General features: G+C 43.7%; 1 protein-coding gene across 1 annotated transcript; it reads right to left on the minus strand.

Annotated features, from left to right (window-relative positions):
• Positions 1 to 4,366: 4,366 nt before the first annotated feature.
• PAG16 (pregnancy-associated glycoprotein 1) lies at positions 4,367 to 13,704 on the minus strand. Its single transcript, XM_006051761.3, has 9 exons — positions 13,596 to 13,704; positions 12,379 to 12,526; positions 11,278 to 11,395; positions 11,061 to 11,179; positions 9,671 to 9,864; positions 8,630 to 8,746; positions 6,545 to 6,686; positions 6,359 to 6,457; positions 4,367 to 4,663 (listed from the first exon to the last, which is right to left on the minus strand). Exons 1-9 carry the CDS (start codon positions 13,694 to 13,696, stop codon positions 4,514 to 4,516), a joined length of 1,188 nt encoding a protein of 395 aa, XP_006051823.2. The 5' UTR covers positions 13,697 to 13,704; the 3' UTR covers positions 4,367 to 4,513.
• Between the last annotated feature and the right edge of the window lie 8,564 nt (positions 13,705 to 22,268).

Below are 22,268 nucleotides of genomic sequence, written 5' to 3' on the forward strand. Positions count from 1 at the left end.
CTATTTTCTCAATATACAATACGATTTTTTTAGACTGTTTAGTGTGTAAATATACCCATTCTATTGGGCTGTATTGAGATGTAATTGCAGTGGGTGAATGTTCAGTGGGGAATATATATAAAGAAACCAGTTGATCATGATCTAGCCGAGTTGAAAAAGATTGTTAAATGTGTTCCTCCACTAAGGCTAGCTCTTCTCTGGACTCTTTTGTTAGCTGCCTAGGGCTATTAGGGTTAAGGGATCCCTCTAAAATTTTAAATAGATTTTGTAAGGCATGGGTGGGGATGCCAACAGATGGCCATAGCCAATTAATATCTGCTAGCAACTTTTGAAAATCATTCAGTGTGCGTAGAGACTACACAGAAATTTGAGTTTTTTGAGGTTTGATTTTAGATTCTTCCATAACATGTCCTAAATAATTAAAAGGTGCTTTCAATTGAATTTTATCTGGCACAACAAGCAGGCCATGATTTTGAAGAGGAGTAGTAACTTCATTATATAACTGTTGTAAACAGAGTTCAGATTCCATGGAGAGAAGTATATCATCCATGTAATGAATTATGAAAGCAGTAGGATATTTACCTCTAATGGGTTGTAACAAAACAGAGATGAGATATTGGCAAATGGTAGGCGAGTTCTTCATTCCCTGAGGTAGAACCTTCCATTGAAATCTTTTAACAGGAGCCATGTGGTTTATAGAAGGAACTGAAAAAGCAAAATGTTTTCTATCTTTAGGATGCAAAAGTATAGTAAAAAAGCAATCTTGTAAAATAATAATTATAGATTAGCCTTTTGGTACCATGGAAGGGGAGGGTAATCCAGGTAGTAATGGCCCCATAGGAATGATAATATTATTAACATTTCTTAGTTCTATCAACATTTGCCATTTTCTTGATTTCTTTTTTATTACATCAATTTCACCCACTCCTAGTAGTCTAGAAGGAGCCACAATGTTACCCCAATCAAGGGGCCATTCTTCTGCTCTAATGATTGAAATGTCAGCTCCGGTATCTAGCATGCCTGTGAAATTTTTTCCCCGTACGCATAAAGTGAGCATGGGCTTCTGATGTTCCTTTAACAAGGTGGACAGTGCAGCAGTAAGATTGGTACTACCAAAGCTTCCCTGCTGAATTTTATCAGATGCTTTCATTGGTTTGACATATGGTAAAAGTAATAATTGTGCAAAATGTTCCCCTTTGTGTACATTCCCCATTTTCACAACATTTACCATAACACGTATTTCCCTTTTATAATCTTTGTCCATAACATCTGTCAATACCATTAAACCTTTCATTGTGCAGCTATTCTGTCCCAAAATTAGTCCCACTGCCCTGGATGGAATCGGGCCATAATATCCAGTGGGAATTTTGTGGAGGTTATATAGTTCCATTAATTCCATGTCATAAGGGCTAGGTATATCAATGCAAGCACTCCTAGATGTAGCTGCTAGTAGCATCATAACGCTGGGTCCTCCTTTTGTAACGGGGCTAGAAGATGGTCCCTTTATTAGTTACCCTGTTGTTTTTGTTGTGCACAGGGGGTCAATGTGTTTCCATCCTTATCAAATTTAGAATGACATTCATTCAGCCAATGGAACCCCTTTTTACATCTTGGACATACTCCTGGGGGGTCTCTTCTTATTAGAAGTAGTATTATTTTTTCTGGCCTGTGTTGGCAGGTGGCATTGTTTTTTCATATGGCTGGCCTTCCTGCAGTTAAAACATTTGGCATTAGCAGCTTTCTGTACATTAAAGGTTTCTAATACCACCAACTTTGCTCTATGGGACATAGATCCAATATCCTTACAAGCTTTCAAATACTCCATAAGAGAGCCAGTCTCTCGAACTGGTCTAAACACAGATTGAAATTGCTTATTAGTGTTTTCAAAAGCAAGTTGTTTTAAAATAATATTTTGTAAAGTCACATCCTTAATAGATTTTTTGATTGCATCCTTTAATTTCCCTATAAATTGAGAATATTCCTCCTCATGTCCTTGAATAATCTTAACAAATGAACCATCAGAGTTTGTGCTATCAACCTTTGCCCACACTCTGTGGGCAGTTTCTTTAATGAAATGCAACATCTGAGGGGTAATAGTAGCTAATTGCGCAATCATATCGGCCATGGCTCTTGTTCCAGTGAGTATATCATAGGTTAAATTGGCAGGGTTACCATGAGATTGCTGGTCAATCATCATTTGTTGGGCCTTATCATTAACCCATATTTGCCATTGAAGTAATTGTTGAAGATTTTGAACCATCTTTGCTATTTGAAAAAAATCATATGGCATCCAATGATCAGCCCATCCTCTGAGGAATTCTACACAGTAAGGAGAAGTAGGTCCATACAGAGTGCATGCTTTCTTAAAGCTAGACAACATGACAAAATCTAGATTAGCCCAAGTATTTTGGCCTTGGGCAGGCTGATTAAACTGTATTGGGAAAGTGAAAGCGCAAGCAGGCATCTCCCGCGGAGGAGTGAAATGATTAGTACGGACAAAGTTAGCAACTGCTGTTACAGGCGGAGCAGAAGGAAAAACCTCTTGGGCTGTCCGTTGAATGAAATGGCCTCCATTCTAAGTGGCTTCAGTTTTGACACATCCTGTATATATATGTCTCTAAGTTGTTTTTCTAAGGATTGTGTCTGATTGAGCATAACATTCTTATATTTCAAGGCACCTTGCATATCTTGTTACTTAAGCTCATATTCACGTAAAGACTGAATAGTCTTTACTTCCAAATCAACGTTATGCCCTTCAATTTGTTCTATGATAGCTTGTATGAGTGACAATGTAACCCTTGCCGATATGCTAGCAAAACATTACTTTTAACCCTTTTCTATATGTCTAGATAGAGTGTCCCCTCTTCTGGGAACCATGAATTGTTCCAGTAAAATATGATAGCAGTCATTCAAATGATCTCTTGAAATATTAATACCATTTTGTTTCAGAAAATGATGCATTATAGAAATGAAAGGAATCTTACTGCTATGTTGTCCCATCCTGCTTACCTCTTTCTGCAGGGCTTGTTGCTTTGTTCAGCCTTCCATTTAAGTCCCTGTTCGTGGCACCACTTGTGGGGATTTTCTCCCCGGGACTTGGAAACGACAAACCTAAAAGAACAACACTCGGACAGTCTCTTGCAAGGACTGACAAATTTATTTCTGCAGTCGAGCCTTTTTATAGAAGCAGGAACAAAGAGCTTAGAGTATATGGCCAGCAGAGCGTGTACAGGGTTAAGACACAATCAGTAAAAGATATTTCAAGGACAGCAAGTTCTAAATGACCCAGGTGTTTATCCCATGACCCATTTTCTCAAGCAACATCTTTAATATTATTAAATCTTGGCGCCGAGCATAGCTAAAAGCAGGAGATGTTTTTCAGCTATAGCAAAGCCTGGGTACTTCTGGCCCTCTGCCATTTTCCCAAGGACCTTCTCCTTCAAGGCTATTTTGTGCTGCACTTCCCAACAGCATTGGAGGCAAGCAAGGGGAATTCTGGGCCCTGGAGAAGGGGGTTGGCTCAGGGATCCACTGGGGACACCACTTACCAAGTAGGACTGGAAAGGACAGAGCAGGCATATGTGGCAGAGAGCTGGTGACTGGGGTGTGGGAACAAGAGGGAACCAGCTCTGCATGAAGTACCTCACTCAAAATCCCCTGGAGGAGAAGCTCAGTGATAAGATCATCTGAGATAGGACAAAGAGAGTCTATTTCTTATCCCTTATAATTCCTCTGAATGAGGAGGTGGTAGAGTTGGTGGGTCATCACAAACTCTTCCATGGCCTAGACCATCTGTCAGTCGCTAACCTTGGGGCTGCCTCTCCCCAGCTTCAGTCATGTAGTTCTGGAGGAAATTGACAATCATGTGTGCTGCTGAGTTGGGGCCAAAGACCATGTAAAGCTAGTCATAAGACCCCATGTCCCTGCCAGGATGGCTGATCTAGTGCTGTACATGTGATCTGAGGTGGGTCATTCATAGAACACCCTTGAACTCTGATGTCTGCAATCTTCTTTCCTTACTAGGTGATGCCTTCAGGATTTAAAACCCTAGGGCAGGTAGCTTGAAATCCCTCACTAGGTTTAGAAGCCTTAAGGAAAAAAGTTGCCAGGCTAAGACCATCAAAGTAGACTGAAGGGAAAGAGAGAAGGTGAGAGAGAATTCATGACTTCTGATTTCTTGGGTCTAGTCACTGAGATATTTGTATTTGCTCTGATTCTTGTATCCTGGATTCCCAGAATCATTTAAATGAGTCTCTATTTTCCTTGAAGCCAGTTTGAGCATGGCTTCTCTCAATTTTGATTCAGACTTGGTTCTAGATCCTTCACTCCCAGACACAAACAGAGGCAACCATTTGTTTCAGCACCATTAAGAGTGAAACCCTTTATTCTTTACTGAGAATAGGGTGTGAAGACCACCAAATACAATTCACCAGCATTCTGGGCAGGAGTGCCCAAAGTGTGAGTGAGTGTGTGTTAGGAGCGGCCTTACTGATTCCTGAACCACTCTAAGCATTTACACTGCCCGTGCCAGGCCAATTCTGTCATTTCCTCGATCAAAGACTGAGAAATATAGCCTCAGGAAGGCGTCACCCAGGTACCAGGTCTCTGTAGATGAACTCACTCGGTTCTCTTGAAAGGTGGTATAGCAGCGGCCTCTATCATCCTGGGGGAGTCAGAGACACACACCAGTCAGCATGAGCCCTTACCAGTGACTTCCGCCAATATCCAGACCCAGCACAATTCTTTGTTTTATTTCCCTCTCTTGGTAAGTATCAAGGGGTTTTCTCAGCATCAGAGGATGTCAGAGTTCATCCAAAACCAAAGAGGGCCAAGACATGAGGGTTCCATGAGGAAGGGTGTGGTGAGTGGAGGACTGGGAGTTGGGGAAACAGAGGAATGAAAAACAACAAAGTCCTACTGTAGAGTGTAAGGAACTATATTCAATATGCAGTGATAAACCACATGAAAAAGATTAAGAAAAAATATTTTTTCTGTGTATGACTGAGTCACATTGTTGTGCAGCAGAACTTAATGCACACTGAAGATTAGCCAATCTTCAATATAATTTTTTTTTTTAGAAAAGAGCAAGTGTGTCCATAATTCTCTTCACTCCCTGTTACTTTTCTTCTCACACCTGCTCCTTGTTTTCTCTGCAGAGAATGCTGTTTCTCCTCCTGTGTCCCCACAATCCAAACTTTATTAAAAAAAAAAAAAACTTTTTTTGTATTGCAGTATAGCTGATTAACAATATTCTGATTTTCAGGTGGACGGTAAAGGGACTCAACTTTATGTATCCAGGTATCCTGGTCCAAAGACACCTCTTCCATCCAGGCTGTCATATAACTGAGAGGAGATCCCTGTGCTACAAAGTAACTCATTGTTGGTTATCTATCTTAAATAGAACAGTGCCCACAACCCGTTCTTGAAGACTTAACTCAGGAACTCAGAGAAGCCTCCCTAGGACCACACTCACCCTCTTTGGCCACTCCAGGCTTAGTTGGGTAATGTACTCTGTTTCCCCATACCCACTGGTCAGTCCGTAGCCCTCATCATCCTTCGTAAGTCCCCAGTGCCCCAGTGCAGACCACCTTGAGATGACATTTGCATGGAATCCAGTGCAGTTTTGCCTAGAAATAAGTAACCCTCCATATGGCTCAATGAGTTTGTCGTTTTAGAATTCCTGAAATTCTCTCTTCCTCAAAGCCTTCTTGAGCCCATCAGCCTGCTCTGAACTCTCGAAGGGAGCTGACATGAAGCCTGAACCCTGTGACAGGGCTGAGTAGTCACTGTGCACCCTTTATTCACCTTAGGATCCAACCTCCCCACAGAGGGTTCAGGTACATCAACTCACAGAGGAGGCACCTGGCGGGAGCAGTGGGAACATGCAGCCGAGAACTAGGCTGACCATGTAATTTATCATCCAAACCAGGCAAAGTTTGAGAAGGGAACAGAGATTGTTAACTTATCCTGGACATCACACTGGGACTGTCCCCAGCCATTCTCCTTGTAACATGGGCTATTTCAGGGACTGCTAGAGCTGAATTTCATGTTCATGCACCTACGGGTTCAGATTGAATTGAAGCTCTTTGAGGACTGAGGACTTTAATGTTCCCCTCTCCCTGACTCCCACAATGCCCTATGGTGTGGCATCTCCACATCTATTTCAGGAAGATCAGTGTCCCACACAGCCCTTACTTCTCAAATGATTGGTTTTGTGGGAGGCACTGGCCCAGCTACAGGGCCAGCAGCATCTGCAATGAGGTGACATGGCCTCCAGAGGGCTCCCTTCTCCCAGCAGCATCCCAAGGGTTCCTGCAAGCTCCAGTTTGAGAACCAACCTTCAGTATTGTCCTCTCACCTTGAGGATGTAGGCTCGACCTGGCACTGGGTAGTTGATGCCGTTAATGGTGAAGATAATAGAAGGCAGGGTATTGACCTCAGAACATGGAACGTAGTGCTGTTAGAGAGAGAGGGAGAGAGGTTGGCCCTGGAGATGCTTCTTGTGCGTGGAGACTGGGAGTGACCCTGGGGCATGATGCTTCACCTCGGAACCCCGTGGTATGGCACCGATGAGCCTATGGATGTTATTGACCAGTCTTCTTGGGCCTACGATATCTGATGTCCCGGTGTCCACAAGGGCCTTGCAGCCATCAGAACAAGCAATAACCTTTCTTTCAATGGAGATGCTGAGAGACAATGGAAGAAAGCAGGCATCAAGGTCACTCTGAGTCTCCCCAGAGTTGTCCTCTTCCCAACTGTCTCATAAACAGCCCTTCATCTCTTGCCCTCTTTTCCTTTATTCTAGACACAACACCTTTCTTGACATTCTCTGATGCAGTACTTGAATATACCAGGATCTTTTGTACCTTGACACAAGCTGGTCTTCCTTCCTAGAAGACACCACTCCCCTTTGACTAGCAAATTTCTTCTCATCTTCCAGATTCTGCCTTAATTGTATGGTTTTTGGGAATTCTTTGCCCCAGTGTTTATCAGTCTCCTATCTTGGTCACTCTCTGTAGACCCTCATGTCTGCTTCTGCTGCTGCTGCTAACTCACTTCAGTCATGTCCAACTCTGTGGGACTTCATGTAGGGCAGCCCACCAGGATTTTCCAGGCAAGAGTACTGAAGTGGGTTGCCATTGCCTTCTCCTCCTAATGTCTAGCATGTAACAAGTCACAATTCACTATGTAGGTGTGTCAATTCACGTACATCTGCATTCTTAGATGTGAGGGCGAGTTTTATTCTCATTGTCTCCCTAAAGTGCCTGAGACACAGTGGACACGCAATGCTTGTCTTTTCAAGGAGTGAATGAAGACTGAGAAAATAATAAGAAACATCCAGAGAGCTGTATCTGATGGGGAACAAACAACAGGTCACATACAGAGTGAAGATGGAGATTCACAGGGGCAGCAGATTCTCATAGTAGGGGGAGAAAGGGGCTCCTCTGGGAGAGGGTGTCTGCCAGCACTGCTCCTACAACCAGCTCAGACCCTGAGACCCTGGCCAGGAAATACATGACTAGCCCACAGAAACTTCAAAGGACAGGTCAGCTCTTGTCTGAGGGTATCACACAGAATCCTATCAATTATGCCTCTTGTTCTCAGGTCACTCCTGGATCCCACCTTCCTGAGTCCCTGATTCTCTGTTATAGACCCTGTCCCACTGTGTGCCCAAGAACATGGTGTGTCCTTTTTATTAGTTGCTTTCACATCTTAAGAATGCAGCCAACCTCTCTCCACTGCTGGGTAGCTGCTCCCTAATAAGACCAGTTCTCCCCATTTTCTCAGGACTGTCCCTGTTTTTAAAATGACATTCATCTGTGCTGAGAACTTCCTATGTCCTAGGTAGCCCTGGACAGTCTGTCATATTATCATAACTCTGTTCAGGCTGGTGAAATTCTCCATGATTCTCTGTTCACCACACTGTAGAGTCCTCTAACCATGGTCCCCACTTCAAAGGGCAGTGGGTGCAGCCCTACACCAGCTGCACAGACCTCTCTGGACCCTTTTAGTACCCTTGTCAGAGCCTTGCTCAGAAGTCCTGAGGATTATGAACCCATGGGTTGTTTGTGTATCTAAGTGCTTGTGTGTTTGTTTGTATGTGTGTTTCCATGTGTCTCTGTGTGTGCTTGTGTGTGTCTGACTAGCTATGCATGTTTTTATGTGTCTCTGTGTAGGTTTAAAGGAGAAGGCAATGGCACCCCACTCCAGTACTCTTGCCTGGAAAATCCCATGGATGGGGGAGCCTGATGGGCTGCAGTCCATGGGGTCATGAAGAGTCGGACACAACTGAGCAACTTCACTTGCACTTTTAACTTTCATGCATTGGAGAAAGAAATGGTGTTTTTGCCTGGAGAATCCCAGGTAAGGGGGAGTCTGGTGGGCTGCCATCTATGGGGTCGCACAGAGTCAGACACGACTGAAGTGACTTAGCAGCAGTAGCAGCAGTGTAGGTTTATATGTGTCTGCTTGTGTGTTTCCATGTGTCTGTGTGTCTGTCTGTGTTGTTGAAGGTGGTGTATATGTCTGTGTGACTGTGTGTCTGAGAATGCATTTGTGTGTGTCTGCCTGTGTCCATGTACAGTAGTGGGAGCATCACTTGGGCTGACCCTCAGAGGGAGAGGCTTACCGGTCCATGTGTACACTCCAGTCACCCGCTTGGATCAAGGGTACCCAGCTGAGCTCTCCCTCATAGTAGCGGTGGTCCACCCCACCAAACATCACCACGCTGCCCTCCCGCTCATCTCTGTAGAGAGAAGAGAGGGGGCAATCCTTGGAGGACAGTAACAGCAACACTGTCTGAGAGCTGTGCTTGTCCACCCATCAAGGCCCTAATAAGGGCCCCATGTACAGATGCAGAAATAGCATCTGGGAGAGATTGAGATCCAGACTGAGGTCTGCTACTGGCTAGTGAGTGGCACAGAGGAGGTTAGAAGCTGAATCACTTGGCTGGGCTCCACCCACTATGTCTTCTGAAGACGCCCTGGACCTCCAGTGACTTGAGTGCTCAGACACCCTCAGAGGACCCGGTGCTGAAGTGTTTTGGTTTCCCCTTGTCTACCTTGTCATTTTTTCAGGAAAATCAAGGCCTAAGGTGAGTTCTAAGGGTGTGGGTTCAGATCACCCTAGTTGGCTTCACTGGCCTGTGACCTCTACTGTCCAAAGGGCCACACACTGAGAAGGGACCCCGCCTCTGCTCTCCCTGTCTTGAAATGCATAATATTTCTTGAACAAGGGGTCCCACACTTTTGTGTCCCACACTTTCATTTCTCACTGGCTCCTACAAATTGGGTAGCTGGTCCTGGGCTCCCAGTGAAATGCTAATGAGGAAGGAAAGATATCCACCACCCTTCTCATTTCTTCTTTATCAAATTCATAAGCAAATCCTAATGCCTTTTCCTTCCACTTATTTCTGTTGCCCTCCATTAGCCGTCCTCCTCTCTCACCCCACTAGACCATGTTACTGATCTTGAGCCCAGGAGTAGTGTTGGGTTCCAATAAAATTTTATTTATAAAAGCCAGGGGTGAATCCAGTTGGGCCCTTGGGCCAGAGTTATCCTGAGTTAGATTATCTCTCACGATACTTTTTTATCAAGTGTTCTATAATTTTCGTGCAACTGAAAGCACCTTCAGCTAATTTGGAGAAAGGGATTATCCATCTCAGACTTACTTGCTCAAGTAGAAGGCAAAAACAGGCTCAGAAATGGCACCTTCATTCTTCAGCTTGTCAAAGAAGGGGATGGCTCCAGAGAAGGATAGGTTGGGGTAGTTCAAGCCCAAGACACCATCATACATTCTGCCCTCAAACCAGTATTCCTCGATGCTTAGACCAAATGGCTGGTCAGTACTTACAAGGTTCCCAATCTGTGGGAGAGAAGAGTGTTCCCACTTACAGATACGTGAAGTCGGGCTCAGACTGGGCTGGGGTGCATTGTCATTAGATCCTCAGAGAAAAATTGAGGCTGGGCTCTGTCTTCAGTGGCCCACAAATGGTTAGACCAAGCTGGGAGGGGAATTTGGGTTCGATTTGAGATAGGCTGTGAATTTTATAACATTTGCCCCTCTGAAAATCACCACCTGAGTGAGTCAAATTGGCCTCGTGGCTTCTGTACAGGTGGGGCAACCAAGAGTCAGGCCAGGTCCCATTGGTGCTACCTTATGGACAAAACCATCGAGAGCAAGATAGCCTTCTCTTTGTCATCACTGTGACCTAATGACAGGAATGGACTGCATTCTCTGTAATGTACTGTGGATTCTGCATCTGTCCAGGAAGACAGAAGCCAAAAACACAATCTTGCTTCCAAGGTTCTATGAAATTACTGCCTGGGGAAATCACGTTTGGGGATATGTGTATATTTCTGTGAGTGTGTATGAGAGAGAAAGTGAGAGAGGGGAACTACTCAAGTATTTGGGGGGAGGCAAGCCATAGGTTAATTAGACTCTCAAGGGTCCTCTAGAGTGAGAACTCATTTATCAGACCCCTTGACTTCTCAGGCCCCCAGTTTCCCACTCTGGATACCTGAAGCCCTTGACTGCCACCAGGGTCCCCAGATCAGTTTTATCCTGTCCCCAAACACCCCACAGCAACTTCAGTCCTGAAAAGCCAGCCTAACTCCACCTTTTATCACATGTGTGCCCTCAGCAAGGTCCTTGCTGTCTGCACCTCAGTTTTCTCATATGTCTCATGAGCTAATTAGACCACCTGCTGTGTGGGATTGTTGCAGGATTAAACCAGTTATCACCTGAAAGTGCTTGGAACAGTCTGTGAATATAAAAGTGGGTGCTTTTTTCCCTTCTTCTCACTCCCAGCAAAATGAACCTTGAACTACTCATGGGCAGAGGAGCTGCAAGTCCACACCTCAAGCCACTCTCTGGGTTAGCTGATTTGTTTGCTCGTGTGTCACCATGGGCAGTGCCTCCCCAGAGACATGATCCTGTGGATAAGATGGCCAATATCTATGGGAGTTAGGCTAGGAAGGGTTCTGACAGATGGTGCTGCATCTGTTGTCAAGCAGTGGTCACTCCATAGACAGTCCTGACAGCATTTGTTACACTGTTACCCGAACTGTGTCATGAACAACAACTCCTTTCATTCTCCCAGATCCATAGGTGATCCTGAAGGTCTTATTGGTAAGCCGGAAGGTGGAAGACTGAAGATGTCTGAACCTAACGTGTGTAGCTGCAGACACAAGAGATGAGTGTCATCAGGTGTCAAGGGTGGAAACATGGTGGCAGGGCAAGTGAAGGATGGTCCGGGTACAGGGTGTCTGTACTCACAACAGGTTGGACTAGTGCAAAAGTCGGAGGGCACCCACAAGTCAGATGAGGCTGTGTCAAAGACAACCTGGAATTCCTGAGGGGGTGTTCCAATGGTGATGTTACCCATGTACAGCATCTACAGGGAGAAGGAAGGACTGGGTTAGTGCAGAACTGGCTGTCCTCTGTTCCCACACTGATGCCTCCCTCTGGGTGTCACATATCTCTTGAGATCACTTTCTAACCATTGTGAAGCTCACAGGCTTTGATCACAGACATATCTTCATTTGATGTATTTTTCCTGTGCTACATTGTATGCAGGATATTGACTCAATGACCAGACGTTGAAGTGGTACCTCCTTCTTGGGAAGCCCAGAGGCATAACCACTGTGCCTCCAGGACTGCTGGACACCCAGGGAATCCTGGTGCCTTCATTTGATAAGCTCTGTAGTCTCTTCAAACCCAGCCTTAGCACCCGCTTCTCCAGGAGGTCCTTCTTGGTCAACCCCAGCCACTCCCTCTAAACTCAGACCACATCCAATCAACAGCACACAGTTGACCCTTTCATTTGACATGTATTTACTCTTTGCCTACCTCTCAGGCTGGCATGGGAATTTTTGAAGACATCTTTAAGACAAAATAAGCCCTTTTTCTAATCTAAAAACAGAAACCACAGCGATTCTTATGGCCATACTCAGAATACAGGTTCAGTAACTTTTTACTACTATCATTCTTACATCTGTGGAAACTGAATTCCTCTACCTGGGGATTCACAATTGCTTTGCAGTTGGTTCTACCTTTTGATCAGTGATGGTTCACTCTTCATTTATAACTGAGTGGCTCATTTAGTTCAGAAGGAACAATCACCCTCAAACTAATGACACATCTTTGACACAGAAATGGATGTTTGCCTGCCACTTGGTAATTGCCGGGCCCAGTCACAAAGACCAACAGTTGAGGATGAGAGTGCCTTCTCCTCTGGATGGGGTCCCTCTTTTCCAGTGTCCCTGCCTTCTACAGGAACCCAACCCCAACATCCCACCTGGGACCTCCAGATGAGCCCCAGTGCTAGGCTAGAGCACCAGGGGGCACTGTGGAGCACCATCCTCCCAAAATACTCACATCCCTGATGTTTCTCAGCGGGTGAGTTAGATTTGAGCCACGAAAAGAAATCTGGGACAGTCTGTAAGCATGCTCCTTCAGGAAATTGTTCAGCATGTTTTTTCCACTGATGACATTTCTCATGGTCTTCACTCTCCTTAGAGGTATTCTTTCACCGAGCATTCGAAAAAGAAAACAAAGAAGATGCTACAATTAGCTGTCAGTGTTAAGGTATAAATGTCATTGTTATGGCCTTGTGTATTTTCTAATCATTTTCATGAGGCACATTATTATCAGAATTTTATGCATATACCATGGCAAAGACATAGATTTCAATACAGGTTCTGTTCTGCAATCTTGGGTAAGACATATGACCATGAGTGTCTCAGTCTTTCCTTCAGTATAATGGTGGAATGTAACAATACAAACCCTCCAAATAGGATATCTTGGGGATAAGTGAAGTGATGGATATAAGGTACCTGATAAATAGGAAGTCTCAACAATGACATCCATTAGCATTGCTGTTGCCATCCCACTCGTTCCTTCTCATAGAACCTCAAGGAAGGAGGTAGAGGGGAACTCTTATCCTCTTTTACAAGTGAGCAATTTGAAATTCCAGAGGTTTCTGAGTTGGCTGTGTTCACACTGCTTGTCAGATACAAAACATTGTAAAACAGTGTATCTTTCTCCAAGTTGAAAGAGGAGAGTTGAAAGAAGAATGCAAGATATAGGGAACAAGTAAGGGAAATTCAGAGGCTTGGGAAGGAAGTAAGAGTCAAATGAAAAAATAAAAGAAAACAACACAAAGAAATACACTCGCAGTGACTTCCAAAGAGATGGAGAGATAAATGACAGTGATACCGAGATGCAGACATAGACATAACACACTGAAGTAGACAGGGGAAAAAGAGGACACGTTGAAAAAAATGTAGAAAAGTACTATTCCACAGGACCACATCAACATCTGCATCGACTGTGCATTGAACAGTTGCAAGGAGTTGCTTTTTCAATAGGTCATGACATGACTGGACCTCAAGATTTGTGCAACCCAAATCTACACGAAGACCTTTGGATCCACAGTTCCTATAGCAAGTTACTTATAAATAAGTAAGAGTTGAGCTTTAAGACTCTTAGGGAAATATTCCATTATATTCTAAACCTGAAGGGTGGAAGAATAATCAGATGAAAAGAAAAATCCGAGAAAGGAATATGATGTGGCTTACAGTCCCCATACTTACTTGACTATGCACTCTGAGAAGGCCACCAGCCCGAGGAGCACAAGCCACTTCATGTTTATTTCCTGGATCCAAGTACTCAGGGAAGATTTGGTTCTTAGCATGTAGTGGTGACCAGGAGCCCCTAGTTATATATGCTCTGACCTACCCTAGTTTTCCCCTTTAGGCCACTAAAAGATCTGAAAAAAACACAAAGGTCTTGATAAAATCTTTACTTTCATCAGTGTCCTTGGTCAGTGTCCTTTGAAGCTTTCAGAATACAGAGAATTGAACTGTAATCTCTTCCCTGAAGCTTGGCTGGAAAATCAAACTGATCTGCATGGACATCTAAGAAGACGGAGAACCTTGCCTACTTGGAGAAAAAAAATGGCTAGTAACATCATGAAAATGGATACTAGGGGCAATGCTCAACACTCGTGGTTTAATGTCATCTTCCTAGCCACTTCATGAGGTATGCATTCCTGTTTTTTCATTGGAGATGAGATTGCTAGGAGGATAAGTTGTCAAATGGCAAAGTGAAGACTTCAGGGACAGCCCAGGGACATACAACTGGCTTTAGGTAGTCAGTCTAATGGCAGATATCAGGGGCACCTATGATGCCAGGCTGCATCAAAGATTTAGGGCAGAGCAGTACTTCAATTGCATTGAATTCAATTCTTCCATATTGGAAGAAATTTCATATGCATTCACAAGATATTTTATATCATCCAACAACTGTACAAGGAAGAACTGTGTGATAGGTTCTGGGTTAAAGGCTTCAAAGTCAAAGTTGATCAAGTCAAAAGTAGTCTTTATCTTAAGAAAGCTAGAAGTCTAGTTCTCACAAACTCATGGCCCCAGGAGGCAGGAAATATGATACCAATGGCCATGTTGAAATCTGGGCAGCACAGGCCTTACCATTGGGAGCAGCCTTTCCTCCACTTCACCCATGCTGGGAAGCAGGCCAGTTGGCCATGTTTTCAGGAGAATCAGAAGTTTGGATATTTATGTACAATCCACTGATTTTAATGTTAGCAACCAATTTTTTTTTTTTTTCCCAGAAAAAAACGTGGGAACAAAATCTCCACAGCGATGTGCTGGAATCAGCTTTCAGTCTCTGCAGGTTTTTGTTTCTGGCCTAGAGTTTGGAGTGCAGTGGGGACAGAGATAAATTTATTTCATGTTGGTTGATTTTAAAAAAGACTGAATACATAGTAAACATGCTGACTCATTGGAAAAGACCCTGATATTAGGAAAGATTGAAGACACGAAGAGAAGCAGAAGACAGAGGATGAGATGGTTGGATGGCATCACCAAGTTGATGGACATGAGCTTGAGCAAGCTGTGGGAGTTGGTGATGGATAGGGAAGCCTGGCATGCTGCAGTCTATGGCGTTACAAAGAGACGGACACAGCTGAAGGAATGAACTGAACTGAACAAATTAAGAGCAAAGACTAATAAATCTAATTTTAACAATAAATAACTAATAAATATATCTAAAACAACACATTACTTATGTGGCTTTAAAATTCAGACATATGACTCTACATTCAGAGTGGAATATCTTCTAAGGAAAAACAAAAATACTGCCCATCAAAAAAAAGAAAAGAAAAGAAAACCAAAAGAAAAAAAAAAAAGGAAAGAAATCTGACACTATATTCAACAACTATATCCCTTTGGTATCTCTAATTTTCTTGAAGAGATCTCTAGTCTTTCTCATTCTATTGTTTTTCTTGATCTCTTTGCATGAATCTCTGAGGAAGACTTTCTTATCTCCCCCTGCTATTCTTTGGAACTCTGCATTCAAATGGGTATATCTTTGTTTTTCTCCTTTGTTTTTTGCTTCCCATCTTTTCACAGCTCTCTGTACGGCCTGCTCAGACAGCCATTTTGCTTTTTTGTATTTGTTTTTCTTGGGGATGGTCTTGATTCCTGTCTCCTCTACAATGTCATGAATCTCCATCCATAGTTCATCAGGCACTCTGTCTATTAGATCTAGTCTCTTAAATCTATTTCTCACTTCCACTGTATAGTCATAAGGGATTTGATTTAGGCCATAACTGAATGATCTAGTGCTTCTCTCCACTTTCTTTAATTTTCAGTCTGAATTTGGCAATAAGATGTTTATGATCTGAGCCACCGTCAGCTCCCTGTTTTTTTGTTTGTTTGTTTGTTTTGTTTTTTGTTTGTTTTTGCTGACTGTATAGAGCTTCTCCATTTTGGATGCAAAGAATATAATCAATCTGATTTAGGTGTCGACCATCTAGTGATGTCCATGTGTAGAGTCTTCTCTTGTGTTGTTGGAAGAGGGTGTTTGCTATGACCAGTGTATTCTTTTGGCAGAACACTATTAGCCTTTGTCCTGCTTCATTCTGTATTCCAAGGCCAAATTTATGTGTTACTCCTGGTGTTTCTTGACTCCTACTTTGGCATTCCAGTCTCCTATAATGAAAGTGACATTTTTTGGGGGTGTTTTCTAGAAGGTCTTTTAGGTCTTCATAGAACTGTTCAACTTCAGCTTCTTCAGTGTTACTGATTAGGGCATAGCTTGGATTACCATGATATTGAATGGTTTGCCTTGGAAACAAACAGAGACTCTACTGTCATTTTTGAGATTGCATCCAAGTACTGCATTTCAGACTCTTTTGTTGACTACGATGTCTACTCCATTTCTTCTAAGGGATTCCTGCCCACATATGTAGATATAATGGTCATCTGAGTTAAATTCACCCATTCCAGTCCATCTTAGTTCACTGATTCCTAGAATGTCTATGTTCACTCCTGTCATCTCCTGTTTGACCACTTGCAATTTTCCTTGATTCATGGACCTAACAATCCAGGTTCCTATGCAGTCGGAATCCTATGCAGTCTCTACAGCACGAATCTTGCTTCTATCATGAATCCCACCCACAACTGGGTGTTGTCTTTGCTTTGGCCCCATCCCTTCATTCTTTCTGGAGTTATTTCTCCACTGATCTCCAATAGCATATTGGGCACCTACTGACCTGGGGAGTTCATCATTCAATGTCCTATCTTTTTGCCTTATCATACTGTTCATGGGGTTCTCAAGGCAAGAATACTGAAGTGGTTTGCCTTTCCCTTCTCCAGTGGACCACATTTTGTCAGACCTCTCCACCAGGACCCGTCCGTCTTGGGTGACCCCACATGGCATGCCTTAGTTTCATGGAGTTAGACAAGGCTGTGATCCGTGTGACAGATTGGCTAGTTGTCTGTGATTGTGGTTTCAGTCTGTCTGCCCTCTGATGCCCTCTCTCAGTGCCTACAATCTACTTGGGTTTTGCTTACTTTGGACATGGGGTATCTCTTCACAGCTGCTCCAGCAAAGTGCAGGCGCTGCTCCTTACCTTGAAAGTAGGGTAGCTACTCTCGGCTACTGCCTCAGATTTGGACGTGGGGTAGTTTCTCCACCACACTTCTGCACTGCCGTTGCATCCTCCACGCATCTGCAACTCCATTGCAGCTGAGGCGAGCAATAATTCAACAACTTATTGTTCCTCATATTGTTTCTGTTATTGTGACAGAATCATAAGTATATCAACAGGTAAAACAAGACAATGATTAAAACTAATGTTCTGAAGTAAGCCTTTCAGTGGCTAGAGAAAGAGGTTCACATGTAATATATAGAAGTTTAATTCAAACCCTGCTGTCTTAAATCTTGAACTGAAAGCATAAGTTTGTACCAACTAATTATATTCCTTTTTATTTTAATTTTTAAGGAAATGTGTACTTCCTCCTCTGACCACTGTAAAGCCTAGAAGCAGTGACAACTTGATAACAGTGACTATTCTGAGGTCTGATATCCAACTTCTAAATAGATATCCCATCAGACAATCTTAAAGAGATGGCTGATTTCAGGAATGGGTAAGGAAATGCTCAAAATAACCTAGGGAATCGTGAAGTACCAGAAAGCTGAGGAACTTCAAAGACCAATGGGGACTGGACAGAAAGTTTTTGAATACAAATGAAAAGGCCAAACACCTACCAGTTTTTTGGGTAGAATGATGTTTCTGCTTGCCAACACACTGTTTATGTTTCTCATAGCTTTCCTGCCAAGAAGCAAATGTCTTCTGATTTCATGGCTGCAGGCACCATCCACAGTGGTTTTAGAGGCTAAGATGAAAAAATCTGTCACTGCTTCCACCTTTTCTCCTTCTATTTGCCATGAAGGATGGGGCTGGATCCCATGATCTTAGTTTTTTAATATTTAATTTTAAGCTGGCCGAATGTGTTCAAATGTTAATAGGCAACATCTATTTTGTCACTATGATAGATTGCTAGGGCACCAACTCACCATTCTGAGCACTGAGAAAGGAAAATAATCATCAATATTTAAGCTCTTTTTGTTTCTATTAACCATATGTTATGTTACTACAAACAGTTCCAGGAAAAGAATCTAGACTGTCCCTTCTAGGGGTGACGAGAGAGTGATGGGGAGCAGCTATAATACAGGTGAAGCCTCGCTCACTGGCCTGCAGCTCACCTCCTGCTCTGGAGGTCTGGTTCCTAATAGACCAAGAACCGGTACTGGTCCTGACCCACTGTGCTGGTATTGTGGACTCCTGCTCTAAAACAAATAGTGGGACATTCTGTAAGACAAACCACCCTGCTTCCTCCCCATTTCTGAACAAATAAATGGCATTAAATTTGGGACAGGAACACTTATTTAGTCCTAAAGGAGAACAAACAAGGGCAACATGGGAGTACATTCTTTCAATAAACTGTGAAAAGACATCTGCTTTTTGAGAATCAGGGAAATTTGTACATGGACTGGATATTAAACTTTCATTTTATTGGGACAAAAATGCATTTTTTTTCATATCCTATCATTCTACCACAAATACTCATTATGTACATTTTGCGAAATGTTTGTCTTGTCCCTAAAATACTTCAGAGAAAATGAATAAGGAGTAAAAGAGGGAATGAAAAGACCTTGTCTTGATTTAAAAACAGATAACTGCTATGCTATGCATAGCTGCTATGGATTGAATTGTGTCCACCCTTGACACCCAAGGTGATGGTATTAGGAAGTAGGGCCTTTGGGAGGTACCCAGATTGACATGGGGTTTTTATGGTGGTCCCTCATGATGGGATTAGCCTCTCCCTCTTTTTCTCTCCGATTCTCCTTCTTCTTCCTTCCTTTCAACACCACATGTGAGAACATAGCAAGAAGAGAAAGACTGATGCAAGTCTTGAATGTCTCCGCTGGGAACTCAATTGGTCATCACCTTGATGTTGCATAGTCTCCAGTTTATGACAACCAGTGGGACTATGAGGTTATCGTTGTAGTTATTGATGCCAAATGATGACATATAGGGTTCACGACACTCTTCTTTCTTATATTTGTTATGTTTGAAATTGTTTTGCAGTAAGCAGTTTATAGAAAGTCCATTTTGAAGACTCTGTCTTAGTGATACCCTGAGAATCCCAAGATAACAGATTCAGGCAGGTCCCCAATAAATGAGTGGTTGGAAGACAACATACTCCTTTCTCCAACTCATCTCTTGTCATCTGAAGTCTGTCCCCCACACCTGACATACTTACCACCCCCGTCCCCCATCTGCATCTCTATTCCTCTGATAAGCTAAGTCATCTAGCTAGAGATATTGATGATTCAGAACAGGGTCTGGAAGCAGAAGGAACGCAGACAGTTTTAGAAAGAATGAACTGGGAAGACCCGTCTTTGATTTCCCTTCTTTCGTGCCATTTGCAGGAGAGGGATTGGGCCTGGATAGGGATGGAGCCACAAGTGGGACTGCCTAAATAGCTACAAGTGAAGGGAGGAGGAATTCAGAACCCAGTAACGAGGAGGTGGGCAACTTGCACAGGACCCAGGAGGGAAGGAAGAAGCACTGTGAAAAGAATAGTGCCTACCTGATGGACAGACCTTCTTGATTCTTCTGGTTAAACTTGGAGGTCACGTCCTTCTGCTGGAATTCCAGCTCCAGATGTGGAGGGGAGAGAGCTGTACTCATTGCTAATGAGTCACAGGGGGAGGGACAGCCTCCCCCAGAGGCCCTTTGATTCCACTGTCTGGGTATCATCCCAAGCCAGAGAGCAAATGGCAGGTCATCCAAAAGATGACCTATTTTAAATGGTATTTAAAATATAGAAAACTTGTCTGAGTCCCAGCATATCTAGTTCCCAGAGTTTTTCTGGAGAGATGATTCATCAACCTAATTTAGGTTTCTGCTGAGGAATCTACAAGCTTATCCATTGGTAACTTCTGACTTATAACTACCTGATCTCATCCACAGAACCCAAATGATGGTAAGTTAGAGGGGGCAAGGCCTCTAAGGTCCTCGATGTCACAGCAGCTGTGTGCCAAGTGGTCTACCACTCCGAGTCTTGACCCCAGGATCCATGAACATCACCAGACAGTTACAGCCCACTGCCCACCAGAGGCAGCCTAAGCATCCTCAGAAACATGCATCTCTGATCCACTTGTCCACTGATTGTCAGTGAGCCTCAGTCTAGAACAAGTGTTCTGGAACAAGTCCAGTCTCCCTCATCCAAGAGGTGGGAAACTGAACCCTGGCGTGTATGGCTCACCTTAGCTGCAGGTAAGTTAGAAAAGACTTGGGACCCAGGAACTCTGGTTCCCAGGCTAGGAGACTTCAAGGAAGGGAATGATGAGAGAAAGCTCAATTGCATCCACTGCTGGGTAATGCTCAGATGCCTGCAAGCACCAGAGTGGAAGTTTCTTTCCCATTGCCCCTCAAGTCTGGTTCCAATTTTATCAGCAGACCTGCATCCATGTGGCAGCAGAAAAGCAATATTCAGGGCCGTTTCTTCTGGGTTCCAGACACAGTGGGAGAGCCCCAGCTGTAGTGACCCAAGGAGGCAGTCGTGCAGGTGGTGACTGACTCACCCTCAACTCAGATCCCCAGAGCTCCTGCTCCTCATTCACACAAGACAGACCCTTGGGTGACTGGGTATCATGAACCTCCATTCACAGTGAGAAGCATTCTCTTCTCAGCCTTCTGGCAGCTTAGATATGTGCCTTATGTTTCCTCAGGGAACCACTGGCTGAGCGAGGTCAAGGTCTGAGACTAGCCTGGATGCAGGGGATGTGTTCCCTCTTTGATGCTTCAAATAGACTTTGGAGATTCAAAGGCCTTGAGAGAATTACAATCACCCTTATATTTTGTAGGGACTTTGCTTTATGAATCTGGTTGGAGAAAAAGGACAGAAACACAGGACAAGGCTGGACATCTCTGGGTCCCAGCTGACTGTGAGATGAGTTCCAGCCACCAGGCTTCACAGTCAGGTGCTGATGTTATTCACATGCCACCTTTGATGAAGGAAAAGAGGAAAAAGTTTTTGGTCAGAGAGCAGTGTGGTCAAAGGCCCGTGTGAATCACATGGGGCAAGATGAAACAAGAGTCATGACTTGTTTCTTTGATCTATTAGTTCCTTGGCATTTCTATTCCTGAGAACAAGTACATGGAGATAGTCAGAGGCATTGGTGGTGCCCCTGGCACCTGATGCTCCTGGTGATAACCAGTGTGTGGACACGTCCCTGAGTCCAGAGCATATTCAGCCTCGTGATAGCCCCACGTTCTCCCTTCTTGGGAAGGCAGCCGTGGCTCATTGCTGCTAACTCACAACTGAAGCATGGGATGAGGTCATGGTGGTTGACCTGTAGGCCAAGTTCCAATCATGGAAGCAAGATTGGCAAAGGAAGGGTAGCCATTTATTAAGCTTGGTTACCTTGGTCCTTAGCAGGTGCTACTTTCCACATCTACAATGTTTTTCTCCCAGCTTTTTGCATTGCAGGGTCTTTCTCAACATTTAGCATCATCTCAAATGAGTCCCTCTCAGGCTTGCTTTCCCTGTCCACTGCACTCTCACAAGCACAGACCCTCATCCAAAAAGTGCCCTGACACTTCCCTCCATCAAAACAATAATTATAGTTACCAAAGTGGAAAGGTGGGAGAGGAATAAATTGAGAGTTTGAGATTAATATATGTATACTACTTTAATAGATAAACAACAAAGACCTACTGTACAGCGCAGGAGTTCTGCTCAATAGTCTGTAACATCCTGTATGGGAAAAGAATCTAAGAAACGATGGGTACATGTGTATGTATCAGATCAGATCAGATCAGTCGCTCAGTCGTGTCCAACTCTTTGCGACCCCATGAATCGCAGCATGCCAGGCCTTCCTGTCCATCATCAACTCCCGGAGTTCACTGAGACTCACGTCCATCGAGTCAGTGATGCCATCCAGCCATCTCATCCTCTGTCGTCCCCTTCTCCCCCTGCCCCCAATCCCTCCCAGCATCAGAGTCTTTTCCAATGAGTCAACTCTTCGCATGAGGTGGCCAAAGTACTGGAGTTTCAGCTTTAGCATCATTCCTTCCAAAGAGATCCCAGGGCTGATCTCCTTCAGAATAGATTGGTTGGATCTCTTTGCAGTCCAAGGACTCTGTGTATGTATAAGGGAATTAATTTCCCATACAACTAATATTAATACAATGCTGTAAATCAACTACACTCCTATATAAATTAAAACCTTTTTTTTTTAATGCTTACATATACAGACCCATGGAGTTCTTTAGACTCACAGGATTTCAGATATGATGTTGGAGATGGCATACTGGGTGAAGAAATCTAGACATTATATGAGGTTGCATTTTCCTTAGCTTTGGTGTTTTTTGCTTCTAATGTCACCTT

Source organism: Bubalus bubalis, chromosome 5 (assembly GCF_019923935.1).
Source record: "Bubalus bubalis isolate 160015118507 breed Murrah chromosome 5, NDDB_SH_1, whole genome shotgun sequence".
Lineage (NCBI taxonomy): Eukaryota > Metazoa > Chordata > Mammalia > Artiodactyla > Bovidae > Bubalus > Bubalus bubalis.

Excerpts from the sequence above, each read along its gene's own strand:
- PAG16 (XM_006051761.3), bottom strand. The coding sequence starts at position 13,696 with ATGCTAAGAACCAAATCTTCCCTGAGTACTTGGATCCAGGAAATAAAC. Across the intron at positions 6,458-6,544 it reads CCATACCACGGGGTTCCGAG|CACTACGTTCCATGTTCTGA; the intron begins GTGAAGCATCAT and ends TCTCTCTAACAG. Across the intron at positions 4,664-6,358 it reads GTCGAGCCTACATCCTCAAG|GATGATAGAGGCCGCTGCTA; the intron begins GTGAGAGGACAA and ends TGACTCCCCCAG.